The following is an 18160-nucleotide window of genomic DNA, read 5'->3' on the forward strand; positions in this document are numbered from 1 at the left end:
AGTGTAGATCCTGCCTATGTCAAGCCACATTTATGTTATTGTTGTTGTTGCTGCTGCTGCTATGCAAAATTCGAATTTGGTAAATTTACCATTTCCAGAATCAATTTGTCAAATGAGGCACATCTTCTCAGATTGAAGACATCTGAGGGCCACTGAATGAATGGTGTGTGTGTGTGTGTGTGTGTGTGTGTGTGTGAGAGAGAGAGAGAGAGAGAGAGAGAGAGGTGGGATCATACCCAACATCCCTGGCCACATATTTATTCACCTGATCTTCTTTGCAACTCATATGCACTGCTCTCTGAGCAGTATCCAATACACAATGGAAACGCTAATGAAGTTGCAGAAGTATAAACCAGCATTAGTGCAACATTAGTAGTGTTTGCTGGGCAAAGGGGAAATGCAGCTGCATTACCCTTTCCCTAGCAAGCACTAATAATGCACTAGTGCTGGTTTATGCTAACGCTGTGACAGCACTGGGTTTTGCCGTCTGTCTGCAACAAAGTTACAGATTATGTAGCGAGCAGGGCTGTGCTTACAAGCAAAATTCAAGCTTACTGAAGTTCTCCAAATCCCACCCTGTAGCTCATTCCATCTCGAGTCCATATCAGATTACAAACTTTTTTTTTGGGGGGGGGGGGGTCAGGTCTTTTTGCATGAAAACCTGTACATATTTTCATGTGTACCTTCTCAAGTGTACTCAAGCAATCATCTGAATATGGCTTTCTTTCAGAAGCTCTGGCTTTCATTATCTGTTTCCCACTAAAGAATCCAACAAATGGAAAACTGTGTTTGCTTCTGCAGAATGGTTTGCAAGAATATCCATGAATCTTAAGATTTAGTCCCGGAGACAGTGTCTTTACCCATATCATGATTCTAATTAGAATGCCAGAACTGAAATTTATTTCACATGATTGTCTTTCCCATTCCAATGAGGTATGGAGCAGATAGATACAATCCACCATAGACAATTCCTCTGCAAATAAACAGAATGCTTTCTGTGAAATGCCTGTGCAAAATGAAACACCCAAGCCACATATCACACTGTTTTATCTCCTTCGCATCATACCCTTTCATGCCAGTTTCCAAACATTCAAGCTGCCAATTCTTTTATTGCTCTGCTTCTCTTGGGAGACCATTACTGTCCACAGCAGTCCAAAGTACGTTTTTACTTGTTTAAATGTGAAATACAGTAAACATTTTAGAATATCCTTAATCTATCTGCCACACACTTAACTGTTAGCTGTATATAACTGAATTAGTTGGATTTTCCAAGGCAATTTTTTAAAGATGTTTTGGGTTTCATAAAGAATTTCTAAGACTGCCTAGTCCAAAACAAAACAAAGAATAGGATTGCTCATGGTCACTGATCAATAATTTGAAATGCAATGGACACTGTCCAAAGTAGCGCAAGACTTTATTGTGTGTGTCGGTCCTCAGTAGCCAAGACTAGTCCAATTAGGAACATGGAACATTTTACACAATTATGCCTGACATTTTGGGGAGAGTGGGGATAACTGTACAGTTCATATTCTAATATTGTGCTACTCGAACCTGCGTCCTGTGCTACTTGAACCTGCGATAAAAACAACAAAGGAATGAACAAACAAGAAATTAACAACAACACATATTTAATACACATTTGGTTTCTGGTAGCTTCTCTGATTTAGAAAATAAGAGAGGGATTTTCAAACCCACCCAATGACCCAACCTTACATTTTGCTGCTCCAGCAAAGAAGTATTCAGGTATTCAGCTACTAAACTAGTGTAGGAAACTTAAAATTCAGTGGGGACTGGGAAGATCTACTGGTGGAAATGTTTGGAAGTGGGACATGGTTCTGTTCCAGGACTTCGCAAAGTTCAAGGAGAGGTCCAACTGGTCCTGTCACAGGGAGGAAGTCCAGTTTTGGTACAGGCAGGTTCAAAGGGCCAGAAGCATGGGTCAGTGGTCAGATTCTGGGCTAGGACAGACAAAGAATAGAGCAGAGTGAGAAAGAGTGAGGCAATGTATGTGGAATCTGTTCAGCAGGTTCTCTCAACACTGAGTTGATCACCCTGAGGAACTGAAGTAGATGTAAGGTAGCTGCGTGTCCTATTTACAGAGATCTATTTGAAGGTGTCCTCTATTTGAAGGCCCATCAAATCTAAGTCTAGTTTAAAGACAAAGAACCATAAGAAGGAAGATCAGGGGCTTTGAAGTTGCCCATCCAGAGGTAGCATCTGGCAGCAGCCTGACAACAAGTCACATGGTCACAGTCTTCCCCACTATGGTGTGATGTACTGCATTTCTATTTAATTTATTATTTCTAAATGTGCTTCTCATATGCTAATTTTATTCATAGTTGTCCTCTTTTCTCCTTCTTTTTGGTGCTATGTCTCCTCTTTTCTGTTTATTTGGGTATTCAGGCTTTATATGTTCTGGTGGTCCAGATTTGCCTGTGGGGTCAACTCACAGTATTCAAGACCTTGATCCAGAGAGCTCAAACTGGGTGGTTTTCTAGGGAACCAGGGTGCCGGTGGTGCTGGAGGCAGAATGCTGGATCCCTGTTTTGAAAGCTTTCAACACTGCTTTACCCCCTATTAATATGAAGCTTAGTATAAAGACCCGTCAACATGTTTCTTGCGGTCCATGTGCGGTTTGAAGATTAGACTACTGCTGCAGTGGCATAACGTGGGGGGCCCTCAGGGGCGGTTGCCCTGGGCGCAAAGTTCTTAGGGGCACAAAAATTTCCCAAAAAATAAAGTAGTAATAATAAATAAAAAATTAAAATCTGTGTAGTTCTAAATGTGTAGGCAGGGCAAATAAACGTTGCCATGTAACATTTTACAGCATTTTTCTTGTTGCGCACAGGTCATTTCCTCCCAAACAGGCCTCTCTAGCACAAGTGTTGCTGCTCTGGCTACCTTCTAAGTCATCCAGAAGGAGGACAGAGCAGCGACGCGTGTGCTAGAGAGGCCTGTTTGGGAGGAAATGCAGCCTGCAAGGTGATCAGTTATTATATCAAGGTCATCATATCAGCCATGATGCTAAATAAAAAAGAATCAGGTGCACAATGCAGGAAGAGGAGGAAGATAGAGCAGGAGCAACAAGCTAAGCTAGCTGGAAGTCTTGACAGGTTTCTTGTGAACACTGCTGAAAGTACTGCTGTAGATTTCAATACTACACTTGATCTTAGCCACTGTTATTGAAAAATTTGCACATATTAAAACCAGGCGATTTTAAATAAATGTAAGTACCGGTATACTAGTATTAAATTAATTTTACTTTAAATAGATCAGTATTTTCTTAAAATATAATACATGTGCTGGGGGTGGGGGTAAGGGGTTTAATACTGGACTGGTGCAAGGGACTCAGGGAGTGCTAAAGGTCCATGGATTAGGGGTGCAATACTTGCCTTGCCCCAGGCGCTGGCAACCCACGCTACACCACTGTACTGCTGTCATGACACTTCCAGGGAAATCATTCTCCATAGACTCAGTACGTGACTATGGTTATTGTTTAGCATTTATGTAGCATAAGAACATAAGAGCAGCCATGCTGGATCAGACCAAGATTTCATCTAGTCCAGCATTCTGTTCAACCAGCAGCCAACCAGCTGTCGACCAGGGACCCACAAGCAGGACATGGAGTAACAGCCTCCTCCCACCCATGTTCCCCAGCATTTGGTGTACATAAGCATGGTGCCTCTGATCCTGGAGGTAGCACATGGCCATCAGGACTCATCCAGTATTCTGGTCCCACAGTGGCCATGCAACAGCTTGTGTACCCGAGCAACTGACTCACAGGAAACATATAGACATTGATGGCATTATCCTAAATGAATTTATCTAAACCTCTTTAAAGCTATCCAAGTTGGTGGCCATTACTAATATGGGATAGCTGTTTTGTTCCTCCAGTAGCAATTTAGATTGCTTTGAAAACAATACATATACTAATTGAATTCCCAAATTAAGAATATTCAGTCTCCATCACTGCTCATGCTCCAATCTAAGCTTCTCCGACTTCTGAGGTTTTCCTTTAGTAGGGGGAAGTATTTGGCAGCCAATTTTGACATCACCTTTTTTCTAGCTAACCAGCTAAGTGTGAACATCCATTCCCACAGAGCTGGTATTCTAATCTTTGACAGTATAACTGTGAAGTACATTGTTTGTACCCACCAAATGGTAGGTTTTCATAGAGACCCAGCCATATAAATCATTCTCATGGAAGTTATTCTCTGTGTGATTTTCTATGTGAAAATTCTATGTGATTTTCTGCGTTCTCGCTAAGATGTGATGTAGTAAGTCAATATCCTATTTGCTTCCTTTAAAATTACATGTGCCGCCTCCTGCCAAAATATAAATGAGATGTGCTATCATCAGTACGTAATATGATTTGAATACTGTCCAGCTACTTTCCCCCTTTATACCTGATACATTACTCTTGATTTCAGTTAATAATGTGATTAAAACTGCATTATAATGGAACATACAAATGCCCATTAATCCTCTGCCTTGGGGCTGATTTATACAGCTGATACCATTCCATTGCTTTTGTGCACCTTTAATAAGTCTTGTGAGTGGTCTACACACATGGGCAGTGAAATGCAAAAGGAAGGCGTGTATACAAAGCCATAGCAGCAACTTCTTTGAGGAAGAGGCACTAAAACTTAGAAAATTCCATTCACAACATTATCGTTGTTGTAATGCTGAATGAATTTCCACCACTCAAAACCTCTATTAAATGTTAAATAATAACCATAATAACAATGGTGATGGCGATGACAGGAGGAAGAAGAAAGAAGGAATTGGTCCTATGTATTCATATCCTCTGACATTTGCTTAATTGCATGGGTACTAATAGTTTTGTTGATTGAACATACAAGGATTTCAAAATAAGATCAGGGAAATCTAATTCATGTATGTGATATAGAATACAACGGGTTTTGCAAAATGCAGGAGCAAGCCAGCTTTTCTAGGAGACCGCTTGGAAGGACAGAGAGTTGGATACCTGCTTCTGCCTCACACGGACCTGCTTTTGGCGATGTGTTCTGCTCTCTACCACATTTTCCAGGCCTTGCTTAGCTGATAGTGCTAGGCTAAGCTCTACCTGGAAATTACAGCCTCTGATCTGCGAATCTTTCCTGCTGAAATTTATTTATCTGTTTATTGTATTTACATACAAAAGTTAAAAACAGTGAACATTAAAAACAAATATACAAAATTTAAAATTTAAAACCATCAAAAGCATAAAAACAACAATAACCTTTTAAAACAACTATTCTGGGTTCAGTTAAAAACAAAATGAACAAACAAAACGAAGTGGCTGTTAGTTCTGATTAGAATCAAAGAAAGCAAGAGGTAGAAGCGCAGACGTCTCAGGCAGCAGTAGGACACATACGAGGAGGAGAAAGCAATTTCTTGCTAGTTGTTGTTGTCAGAAAGGGAGCCCTGTGGAATATTATGTATTTTCTATATTACTTATTTTACATAATATGCACCATTTCAAGAAAGAATTAAAAAAAAATCAACAGTCAGTTGTACATAGTCAAAACTACTAAGGCCTCAGCTAGACCTACCAATCTAGTGGGACGAAGGGGTGAAGATCTCGCAATATTTTCATTGCGAGATCTCCCCCTCTGTTTACACGCAGCGCGCAATGGCCTTGGAGGGCGAGGACATCGCGGCCACTTTTTTTTAAAAAAAAAGAAGAAGAGTGTATGAATGCTCGTGCGCAGAAAGGTAGGTTTTTTTAAAATGTAAACTTAATTTCCCCCTTCCCCACCTCACTCCTTGTGAGGAACTGAGATAACCTGCAAAGCCTGCCCACACGTTCCATGGGATCATCCCGATACCGTGGAAAAACCAGGCTCAAAGGCGAGGGTGAGATCCCAGGGCAAGGGAGGGATCATCCCTCCCTGCTCCCGGGATCCCCTGTGCATCATGTGGATGCACGGGAACGATCCCGGGGATCGCCCTGGGATTTCGCCCCGTCTAGCTAAGACCTAAAATTCAGGTTGTGCTCTGCTTCACTTCAGTTTGTAGAAGCGATAGCGAAGCGGCCTGATTCACCACCAACAAAGGCGGAGACAAATCAGGTCGGGGGGCTGTGGATCAAGGCGAAGCAGTTCGCCTCGATCCGGAGCTCCGGACGGAAGTAAGTGGGGGGAGGGGGACTCACCTGGCACCATAGCCACTGCAGTCCGTGTGGCGACGGCGATGGAGCCAGGTAAGGGGGAAGGGCGGAGGGGGGCTTACCTGTGTCCATCGCAGGCTTCAATTGAGGCCCTGGCTTTAAGCTGGAAGAAGGGGGGGGGGAAAATCTCGATCTGCCCCTCCAGACCTCGATCCGCGGAGTGGGGGATGGGCAGATCGACCGAAAACGGTTCGGGCCCGATCCGGAACTTCCGGATTGGGCCACAAAGCGTTTCAGGGGGTCCGTGCACAGCCCTACTAATCTAAATCTAAAATAAAAACAGCAAAACACACACACATTCATTCTTGACAAAGTATATAGACTACTTGGCACCTGACATTTTCCGTTTCTAAATACGAGGCATGTTTGCACAGGCTGCATTCAGAGCCACACTTTTATGTACTTGGGAAAGCCTCCAGCTTGCACATTGGGTCATTCAAGGTGGAGATTACATGTTTTTGCTTCTGTTTTCATGTAACCAACATTTTGTCCAAATGAAGAACTGTGGCTAGTGTTAAGTATGTTTTAAGGAAGCAAGCCAGGGCCATAAACTATGGTTTGAAGTTAGCACAGTTTCTGTGGGTTCAGATATAATGAATAATTGTGGTTAGCTTAAAATGGAAGTGCATGTTTCTGATCTTCTTGCAGCTGCACCAGAGGAGGAGGGACAGGTGAATGCATGAGCACATGGTTTGGCAAAATATGCATCTGATGCTAAACCATAGTTTAGTATTTAGAGTTACATACAAAGAAGGCCATACAATAACTTAGCTTTTCATCCTAAAGTGATGATATGTGATCCAGAAAGCAAAAGGAGATGGGGCTGTTATCAAGTCAACATTCGTATTGAAGAAGCTCCGTAAAACATAGGAAGTCTTTATCTTTAAGATTGCAGACAAATAGTTCTAGTTCTATATTTTTCTCCAAAGGATCAACTTTAGCAGTGGCCAGGGCAATCAATTCTATTGCTGTTTTACTGTTGCCCCAAGGAAGAATCTATTCCATCCACACTGCCTGCTTATCCTCGCCACAGAAGGAGGCTGACAGCTTAATCACTTTATAAAACTGCCTCAGAGCCTAAGATGTCTGTATGAATGAATGTTTCATTTTTGCTTGGATCTACAGAAGTTCAACACCTTAGAAAAGAAATGCATAGTAAGGATATCATCAAACTCAATGCTTAGGGGGCAGTTATGCAATATGCTCCCCTCCTCTTGTTCAGTTGATGGCAGCATGCAGGCACAAGTATTGAATGACAGCTACAGTTCTCCAGTGGTTCTGGAGCGCTGACCCTTTTCAAACTAGGTCAGTATCCCAAAGATAATTGTGAATATTTTTGTTTTATTACCATTACACCTCTCCTAACTCTAAGGTGACTATCTCATAACAGCCAAGTAGGGTACACCAGTGTTATTTATCACCTTTTCTCTCTTGTTTAAAGGTTTATTTATAATATCCTCTTCTTACATGGACTTAGAGAGTTCTCCCATCCAAGGGACTGACCTGGTCAATACCAGCTTAGCTACAGCAATGCTCAAATATCAGGTGCACCCAGTCTACTGATGTCCACTGTTTTGTACTCTTTTTACAAATGGACAACGGATGATCAGAACATCCTATCCAGAAATAAGTCACATATTGAGTCGAAGTCTAGAACTCTTGCTATTGGTCCATGCTTGTTATGGAACAGTCAAGCTAAAGGACTGAATCAGTCTGACAATACTACTGCCTAAACTTGGTCTCATGGGTATATAAAGGAGAACATCCCTTGAACAGGATAGTGGGCTGACTGGCTATATTCTTAATATAAGTGTGTCTTCATACAGCAGACACCTGCAGCCAAGGATCAATATTTAGAACTCTTACTTCTTCATGCCCTAGTGAAAGCCAGTAAGGTGGAGATTACAAAGTAAAGTTTTTTAACTTTTGTAAACCGCCCAGAGAGCTTCAGCTATGGGGCGGTATATAAATTTAATAAATAAATAAATAAATAAATAAATAAATAAATAAATAAATAATGGATTTGGTATGACAACACCTAAGTTTCACTTTCTGCTCAGTCATAAAGATGTCTAGGTGACCTTGGGACACTCACTGTACTCCAGCCCAAATTATTTTACAGGGTTGTTATGGGGATATAGGAAATATCCCACATGTCCCACTTTGAGCTTCTTGGAGAAAGAATGGGATAAACATTAATAAATAAATTGCAGTAGTAGATACCATCCACAAAAAACATCCATCACATGAAGGACAAACGAAATATCCTTTGCTCTTCCATAGGGCAGAATAGTGGTATAATGCAGGTATATCATACGTATCATCCCAATAAAAACAACCCATAACAGACAGGGTTTTTATTTTACTTCCAGAAAATTTTCTAACGTTTGCCACATAGATCATCCACCAGCCACTTCTGGACCATTATGGAAGTGGCTGTGCACTATGCATCACGTGGCAATTTATCTTTGCTTTTTGTGAAGGATGTACCAGATTTCCTCAATCTACAGCAGATCCATTTAGGATCTGACATGGTCCATTCCATACACTCTACTCCCCACAGCTGTTCCCTAGTGCATCCCCACCCCAATAATAATTATTATTATTATTATTATTATTATTATTATTATTATTATTATTTTATTTATTTGTTACCCGCCTCTCCCTCTGGATCGAGGCGGGGTACAACACAAATAAAAACACCATAAAATACAAATAACTAATTAAAACATTTAAAACTAATAAATTATTAAAAGCAGCACATTATTTTTTTAAAAAAACTTGTCTGAATGTAATAGTAGCGGGGTGGGGGGGACTCATGACAAGCACATCGGGTAGGTGATGTATTAGGCCAAAGATGCTGCCATGGGCTCATGCAACAGCATCAAGGCTACCAGAAAGCATGAAAAAGGTAGCACATGCTCACAACAGTGTCTAGGTAGGTACTTAGGATTTATATTCCCCTTGATTCTTCATACCCACATGCTGCTTCCAAAACTGGTGGCAGTATCTAAGGGCCTGACATAGATCCCATGCAGCATTCATGGGTGCAGAGGTGCAGTTGAACATCACTATCTTCTTACAGCCACCAGATGAAGGCTCTTTCATGCAGCTTTCACAGAGTGGCTGTAATGTGTAGGCCCTCCTTAAGATTCAGGAGATAGCTTTTGAAGTTTTCTGTACATTGTTATCATAACAGGGGAGAGGTTCATATGATACTGAGAATGTACAACCAATGGGCATGGCTAGACGATGGGATATCCCAAGGATCGCCCCAGGGTCATCCCTTTGCACAGGGGATCCAGGGAGCAAGGAGAGATGATCCCTCCCTTTCCCCAGGATATTGGCATAGCCTTTAATCCCAGTTTTTCTTGTGGTTTCGGGCTCATCCCGAGACTGTGGGATGTGTGGCCGTCCATCTGGTTTCCACCCGGCTCCTCGCTAGTAACCATGAAAAGCCAGTTGCTGAGCATGGGCCATGGAGCTCCTCAGGAACTCCGTGCTCTTCAGGGGTGGGGTGGGGTGAGCGGGAGGGGTGTTTTGGTTTCTTTTAAAAAATACTTTTTTGCACTGGAGCACTCCTGTGCTCAGTATTGAGGAAAAAAATGGCAGGTGTGATGTCCTCTTCCTCCTGGGACTGCGTGTGTGTGTGTAGTCTGAGGGGGAGGATCTCACGATCATCATATCGTGAGATTATACCCCTCCAACCCCCTGGTCTAGCCATGCCCAATGTCTCCAAGATATGTGAGGAAAGGGCCATGTGCTCATATGAAAACAAGAACCTAAGAATTGGGTTTCCTGCTATTGCCCACCCTTCCCTTACAATTGGTGACAGCCGCATTCCACAATATAAACATGTCTGGATTATGAACAATTATAGGAGACTAGGCCTTCCTCAGCACATACCTGCTTCCTTCCAAAGGAGGCATGCTTATAAATTATAGTCCTAACCCATGCTGATTCTTATTCTTATTTTTAATATAGAAAACATACAAGCAGCCACATAGGTTTTGGAATCAAGTAACCAGCAAATTTTATTTATGTTATAGTTCCCCCACTTGTACAAATCTAGGACACCAGCAACTAAATATATAACATTACAATAGTCTAGATCTGCATGTTACTTAGCTTCAAGGTGTTTCTATCACTCACAAGTTTTATTATTCCAATAAAGCAGTCTAAAATATGATACAAGCAGAAGACATTTTCCATGTGAAACAGGACTAATTACCAAAACACATCAATATACAAGAACCAATTGATTCTATTTTCAATATGCCTTGATTTTTGTTCGAGTGCTAGATGCCTCAGAATCAGAACTAATAGAATAAGATGCTGGATTTGCATTAAAAAAAAGACAAGTAATCACTCTAGGCCCTCATCCTGTGACAGGCCCGGATGTGCTATCCCCATTAAGATCACACTGAGAGAGATTATATTATGTGTTTAAATTGTAAAAACAGCTAAACAAAAAACAGCTAAACAAAATCCAATGTCATATCAATTATATTGGTTCACTGTGCTATGGAGAATATGATCGCTCTGTTGTCATGAAAGTGTCACAGAATATTACATGGATGAAGCCATTGGGGGAATAGCGTTTTCCTTGCAATACACGCACAAGTAAACAAGCAGCATTAAAATAAGTAGTTCTTCGTTTGGGTAATCAAACAATGGCTCATCTTTATTTATTTACAATATTTATATACCACTCTCCATTCAAAATTTCAGAGTGGTGTACAAGATAAAATAAAACATTATAAAACACTTTAAAATAGATTTAAAAGAAGCAAACTGTACAGTGAACCGTGGCTGGTCATTAAAGAAAGGCTTCCTGGAATAATGTTTTCAGGAGGCGCCAAAAGGAAGACAAAGTTCATTTCAAAGCAAAGGTAGATATTTCTCCTGTTATCAACCATATAGTTTGCTTCATGTAGTCATTCCAACTTTTCAAAGTTTATTTTTAATGGGTTAAAGAGGCCATCAAGTAACAGTGAACATCCATGCAAAGGACCTCCATTTTAAGTAACCCTCATTTGAAATTAACAGAATAAGAGATGTTTGCCTGTTTTGGTCCTTGCCTCATCTAGACTCAAGGTTTGACAACTGGGAATTATTCCCAAAGAGACCACTGAAGTGAGAGGGAAAACAATATGACAGCAGAAGATGATTTTATACTAACCTAGAAGGGGAGGGGAAATGAGTGAAAAGGGTTTCTTTTAACATTGGAGATTTCAACACCTTGTTTTTGGTTATCTAATGCTCCCAGATTTTCTTAAGTTTAAGTACACCCATTAAAGACCTTCCATTGGGTCAGATATTAAGAGTCGTGTGAGTTCTTTCATTGTGTCTTATTGGGGGCACTGAAATACCCTGTACCTAGAAACCCTGTGAAATAAAAAGATCAAACGGAAATATTTTAAAACACAGCCCTTCCTAAACAGCTCATATATATACCTGTAGTGTTACCCTATCATTTTTGACAGGATACGGAGGAAATGTTCCAAAGCAAATTAAAATAAATCAGGAAACAATCTTGCAAAAATGAAGACTCTTGTGTTTTGATACTACATCTTATTAAAATCCCACTTTCCAGGAGGGAAAGTCAATGCCATTCAAGGAGAAGGAGGTGGAAGAAACTCTTCACTGGGAAAATTTGAAACAAGTTCTGAAATCTCTTATAATAGTAACATCAATTTTGATATTACTACTTCTCTAGTACTTTTTAGTTGCTTATTTAATAGCATTAAAGGAGACACTTTGTTCTAGAAATTTGCCTCTTGTCCAAATGGGAGAAGCATCTCTAAAAAATGCTACCTACTCCAACTTCCTCCCAGGTAATACAAAGCAGCTAAAACAAATGAAAACATTTCACATCTACTTGATAAAACATAATATCCCATATTATCCAAAATATGTTAGAAATCAGATGAACTCCCATCCAACTATCCTTCTGTGCAGAGATCTGCTGTACAAAAGAAAAGAGAAATATTTTGTTCCCACACCAAAGTCCCTTCTTTATTTATCTGTTCTAGAAAGTAGAAGGTTGCAAGGTGCATATGCAGTAATGTATCTCTCAGCACTGGACTCACAGAATAAGGCTGAATACCGCCACCCACCCACCCCTTGTAGGAGAGATCAGTAGATAAGCAGGTGAAAGCTATATTTCCTCACCAGTGTAGGTCCAGGACATATTGCTACCTGAGGTGGAGTCTAAATGGCTACCACCTCCTGCAGGTCACTTCACTCTGGCCTCAGCTAGACCAGGGGTTGTTCCGCGATGATCTTGCAATTTTATAATTGTGAGAACATCGCACTGGTCTACACGTGGCGCGCGACATCATGGATGCCTTTTTTAGTTTGTTTTAAAGAAGAAGGAGAGCACGAGCGCTTGTACACAGAAGGTAAGTCTTTTTTTTTAAAAAAAAATCCCCACTCCCCCCACCCCACCCCCCGATGGGCGCACAGCTCCTGAGGAGCTCTGTGCCCCATGCATGGGTCCTGGCTCTTCGCGAGTAACCACGAGGAGCCAGGACAAACTGCGACACCCGCACACGCATTCTGCGGTCTCGGGAACAGCCCAAGACCACAGAAAAAGTGGGCTCAAAGGTGAGGACAAGATCCCAGGACAAGGGAGGGATCATCCCTCCCTGATCCTGGGATCCCCTGTGCGTCATGTGAATGCATAGGGATGATCCCAGGTATCGCCCCAAGATATTGCCCCATCTAGCTATGGCCTCTGCTGCTTGGCTGGGCCAGCTCTGTGCCTCAAGATCCCTCTGCATGCAGGTATATGTCTAATCATGGCATGAAACTGTCAAGGAGGAGGAGATGTGTGGTGCTGCAGAAGATAGTGTGAGCAACTGTAACAGAAGCATTTAGTTGTACATGGCACTTTTACAGAGCAGTATAAACAAGGCAGGTTTATGTTCCTCAGCAAGTTCCTCCTGCTAACAATTCTGCTGAGAACCCACACTTGAGAATAGAGGGAGGAAAAAGGAAGGCAACAGAGTCTTTGTTTCACATGCATCCATGTGCACAGGTTAACGATTCCAACTAAGGAGTATGCCAAATATAACAAGCATGGACCTGAGCAATCAAATAACCATGGATCTTTGTGCACGCTATGAATATATAAAATACAATGACAATTCCTATCCCACTGAGTTCACAATCAACTATTTCAGTTTCAGGGTGTGGATTCTGCATAGCGCATGGATTAATGGAAGGCAGAGTGTCCATTAACTCAATTGATACTAATTTGCTTTTATTCTCCATTCAATAAATACAAGGTCCTGCTGCTTGATCCCCATTATGTTTGCTTATTTATTTGCAACATTTGTATACTACTCCATATCTAAAGCAGATTCCAGAACAGTGAACACAGGAGGTAATATAGTAAAAACAAAACAAAAGATTAAAAGACAGTATTGAAATTATTCTTTTTAGAACGAGAATGCCAATAAAACGGAGGCTGGTTAGTTAAGGAATGCTTCCTAGAACAGAGCTGTTGGTGCCTGCCTGACTCCCAGGGGAAGGGAGTCCCAAAGAAAGGAAGCCACCACACTGAAGGGACTTCTCTGAGTGAACTCCAATTGGGCCATAGGTCCATGTGGAACCACCAGGAGCATGCCCTCCAATGACCTCAGTGACTGGGCGGCTGATAAGAGAGGAGGCACTCTCTCAGTTATCCTGGTCCTAAGCTGTACCAAAACCTTAAACCTAGCATGGTAGTGAATCGGCAGCTGGTGCAGTTTCCTCAGTGAAGGAGTTACATGCTGAAAGGGGGTAGCTCCCAACTGCAGCAGAGCTGTTGTGTGCTGCACTAGCTCCAGCTCCTGGAGAAGCCTTAAGGGCAGCCCCATGTACAGTGCATTGCAGTAATCCAAAGTATTCCAAGCTAATCCAGTGTTCAAGGTAAAGCCAATGTTCCATATTTCTTTCCAGATTCATAAATGATCAAGGTTGTGATCGTGCCTATACTGACCAAATGAAAATTATTTCCTGTATACCTCATATATGAAGACTTTGAGAAATGTCTAATCCACAACCCATTAATTTTCACACTGGATTGGTATACAAAATAAATTGGGTTGGACCCAGACTTGGTCATACTTAGACCCACTGAAATAAATGGGACTTAAGTTAGACATGATTATTATCCTTTGATTTCAATAGGTCTTTTGGAAGTATGACTAAGTCTGGATCCAACTCATTGTCACCACAATGCCACCTAGGGTATTCTGTATATAGTTGGGTTATAAATTAAAATAATAATAATAATAATAATAATAATAATAATAATAATAATAATAATATAATTTCCAGGGAGCAACATGTGGGAAACGCTGAATGGTCTATTCTAGCTGGATGCTACCATTTTTATTTATTACTTGAAGAGTTCCTTGTATGTAAATTTCAAAGGGAAAACCAAAAGAACATTCTTCAGGGGAGGAAATATTGCATACCGCAGCAAACGTGCCGATCAACCAAATGGTTTTTCTGGTGCATTACCTGAAGCAAAAGCAGTTTCCACTTCGAAGCTAAATTGAAAATGACCTTGTGCTTTTTAAAAGAAGGCTGGCAGCTGAGGTCACTGGAGTGTAGTGTGATAGACAGTGGTACTCTGCCTATGGTTTGCAGGCATGTGTGGCAGAAAGAATTATACTGTAAAGAACCTTCTGTCAGTTGCTTTAAAAACAGAGTAAAATATAATCAAGCACTAACACAGCTACCTTTTTTTCAGGAGGGAGAAGGAGCTTTGGGGAACTTCCTTTCTCTCCTCTGTTATTTTCTGCAGTCTAATCCCCATTAGACTTTCCTTATAAGTCTCCGTTGACTCTGCATGCAGCCCACACTAACCATATTTGCCCAGAAGGCACATCCCATCTGTACAGTATTTTATGGAGTATAGCTTAACATACACACAACAGCTTTGGCTGCATCACTGAGGTCAAACACTATGGTTGTGTTTGCATATAATAAGCCAGGATTCCTGGCTTATCCTAGATATATTATTGAGGTCAAACACAATGGCCATGTTTTCACAGAATGATAAGACAGGATTCCTAGCTTATCTTGGCTTACTTTGAACAAAGAACATCCTGGTGCATGTAACCCATTTACTCCTACTTAGCTCCTTCCTTCGCACGAGCAGATAAAACTAGTCAGGAATTGATAGCAGATCACCATGTTCAAATTGGAGGTCCTGGTTTGTTGCTCCCAAACAAAACAGGATCATATGCCAACAACCAATCAGGATCCCAGGTTCAGATGTCACAATAAGCTATCCCTTCCTAGTTAGTTTTACCTGCTCACACAAAGCGGGGAGCAAATGGGCTGCAAGTACCAGCACAGTGCTCATTCACAGTAGGCTAGGATAAGCCCAGGATCCTGATATATCGTTATGTATGAACATTTCCAGTGGAGTAACACACACATACACATGATTCATAAAGAAGTGATTCTTCCATTACCCATTTTTAGAAGATGAAGCAAGCTTCAAATGATCTTCTGCTACAGGGAAAACATTAAGCTAGTTTAAAGACAATTTTAAGAAAGAGCTTTCTATCTCTCTTCCCTTAATGAGCATCATTAACTATCAGCCAGAGGAGGTTAGCTTGTAAACAGGACTGTGTGAGTTGCTTCTAGAGTAAATATTTTCCACTTGACTATTTTGATTGACAGTGATTTATTTTTAACTTCTACCCTTTTCAAATGAAACTTAACAATAACCAGGGAGGAAAAAAACATGAGATTTCAAAGCAGGTAAAAAGACATACATTTATGTTTTTGAAAGAGGGAGAAAGAGAGAAAGAGTTGCTTCTAATCCTGTACCTGAGAGTGTCCTATATAGAGATGAAAAACACACATTGTCATTTCTGGAGTATATTTATAGAACATAAAAATTGTTCAGACTTACCATTAAAGTTTACCGCTCGAATGTAACTAAGTAGCTCTTTACCATCAATAGTACTCATTCGTGGACACAGACCGATATACCCAGGACAGAGCTCTTTATGCATGGTGTGCAGTGCGTATGCCATGGAGTACACAGCATCAATGACAAACTGGACTTTCCCCTCTTGCTCATAAGAGGAATCCCTTGCAATTCGTTCCAATCCTGTGCAAAAGAGGAGACAAAAGGAATCAGGTGACTGACATTCTCTATGGCTTCATAATAGGGCCCAACGGGGAACTCAAACAGCTGATCCAGGTTGATATACTGGAACATTTCAAATTCTGCAACAACATTCTGCAGTCAAAATTCCAGCCAGCATGGAATTCTGGGAGTTGCATGACTTTTTTTTCTACTTAAACATGCTTAGAGTTGTGCCCTTAATAACACAGTATATTTCAGCTGCTAAGTATGAGGATAGAAGAAGCGTGACTTCCTGGTAAGAAAATATATTGTGGTGACTGACAGAAGAATAAAAAGGGCCTCACGGCCATTGGTGTAGAGTGGTTAGAAAACAAATTTATGTATATAAGAACACATTTGTGTAACATTTATTTGTAGAGATCTCCAATTTTTCTCTTTTTTTAAAAAAAAAATCCTCTGAGGATGTGAGGGGTTGGAGCAGGAGGAGTGAATTGATGGGGAACATGGGTGGGAGGGTGCTGTTGCACCATGTCCTGCTTCGTTGGTCCCTGGCCACTGTGTGAACAGAGTGCTGGACTAGATGGACCCTGGAACTGATGCAGCATGGCTCTTCTTATGTGTGTGTGTGTGTGTGTGTGTGTGTGTGTGTGTGTGAGAGAGAGAGAGAGAGAGAGAGAGAGAGAGAGAATAAGCAGCCATCTACCATATGAGAGCATAAGAGCAGCCTTTTCTTTATCTAAGCCAATTCAACCATTATATACTTACTTGTTTTCTTTTTATTTTCATCATTATTTATTAATCACACTTCATTATTTTTCCTCTTAAAGTCCCCATATTTCTACAAAAACTGAAGCTGTACATTGGAAAAATATTATAATGAATTTATCCCAACAACAACAACAAAAAACAATTGCATAAAATGATTCACGCACCCTAAGTATGGATGTATGAGAATTTAATTTTTGCTCCCAAAACATGTGAGCATGCCCTGTTTGAAGTTCCAAATGCAAGGGTGACTGCATGTAAGCCTTAGAATGTATGCCTATACAGCAGGGGTTTGCTATTTTATTGTTTTACTCTGTATAGCACCATGTACACTGATGGTGCTATATAAATAATAATAATAATGAGCATGTGCCGAAAATATTCTCAAATGGTCGAACACGTGCTCTTCCCAATTCCCAGTTCAGTTTGCACAAATTTCCTGACTTGAGCAAATATTCTCCATGGTCTAACTCAGCCCTGCTTTAGTCTATGGAAGAAAGGTGCACAGAGTAGGAAAACTGCTCAAATTTGGGGAAGCTTGCATAAGTCTCCTGTTTGATTGCTGCTCGATATGTGCAAGTTTCCCATTTGCACAGAGTGAGCAGTAATCAGAAACATGGATAGGAATTGGGCTTAAGGTGAGAGGCATGGTGAAGTTCAGAGAATCCTGGCGATCTCCTTCACCCATCCCTAATCCCAAGAAATGTTTGTGTAAGTGCACATTCATCCATTGTAAATGGTTGCTGCCATGTAAATTCATACTGCCATATAAAACAAGACCAAGAAAAATACACTAGCCAAGATAGAAATATGACCGCCTGCCATTACTTCTAATTATGGTTCACTCATCAAGACCTCTGAGCTTTATCTCACATTTTGGGATGATAAATGACAAGAAGGAAAAGAATTAATGAAAAAGAGCCTACACAGAGTGTTGTTTACAAAACCTCCATTTTCAGTTTACCGACTCTCACTGAACGGCTGGCCATGGTTATTTATAGGGCATTTTTACAGCATTCTGTCACTCTCTTTTGAAGGCAACAGAGAGAATACCTTGATTTTATCTACAACTATTGTCTGATAAGCCTAAAACATTGAAAGGAAGGTGTATTCCATGCCAA

General features: G+C 40.9%; 1 protein-coding gene across 2 annotated transcripts in view; it reads right to left on the reverse strand.

Annotated features, from left to right (window-relative positions):
* The window catches only part of GRM8 (glutamate metabotropic receptor 8), a 572661-nt gene that overhangs the window by 198061 nt on the left and 356440 nt on the right, over positions 1–18160 (reverse strand). For both annotated transcript variants that reach the window (XM_063134081.1, XM_063134079.1), the window contains exon 6: positions 16095–16295. In XM_063134081.1, coding sequence (XP_062990151.1) covers positions 16095–16295 — 201 coding nt within the window. The remainder of the gene's footprint in view (positions 1–16094; positions 16296–18160) is intronic.

The sequence above is a fragment of the Elgaria multicarinata genome, chromosome 9 (assembly GCF_023053635.1).
Source record: "Elgaria multicarinata webbii isolate HBS135686 ecotype San Diego chromosome 9, rElgMul1.1.pri, whole genome shotgun sequence".
Taxonomy (NCBI): domain Eukaryota; kingdom Metazoa; phylum Chordata; class Lepidosauria; order Squamata; family Anguidae; genus Elgaria; species Elgaria multicarinata.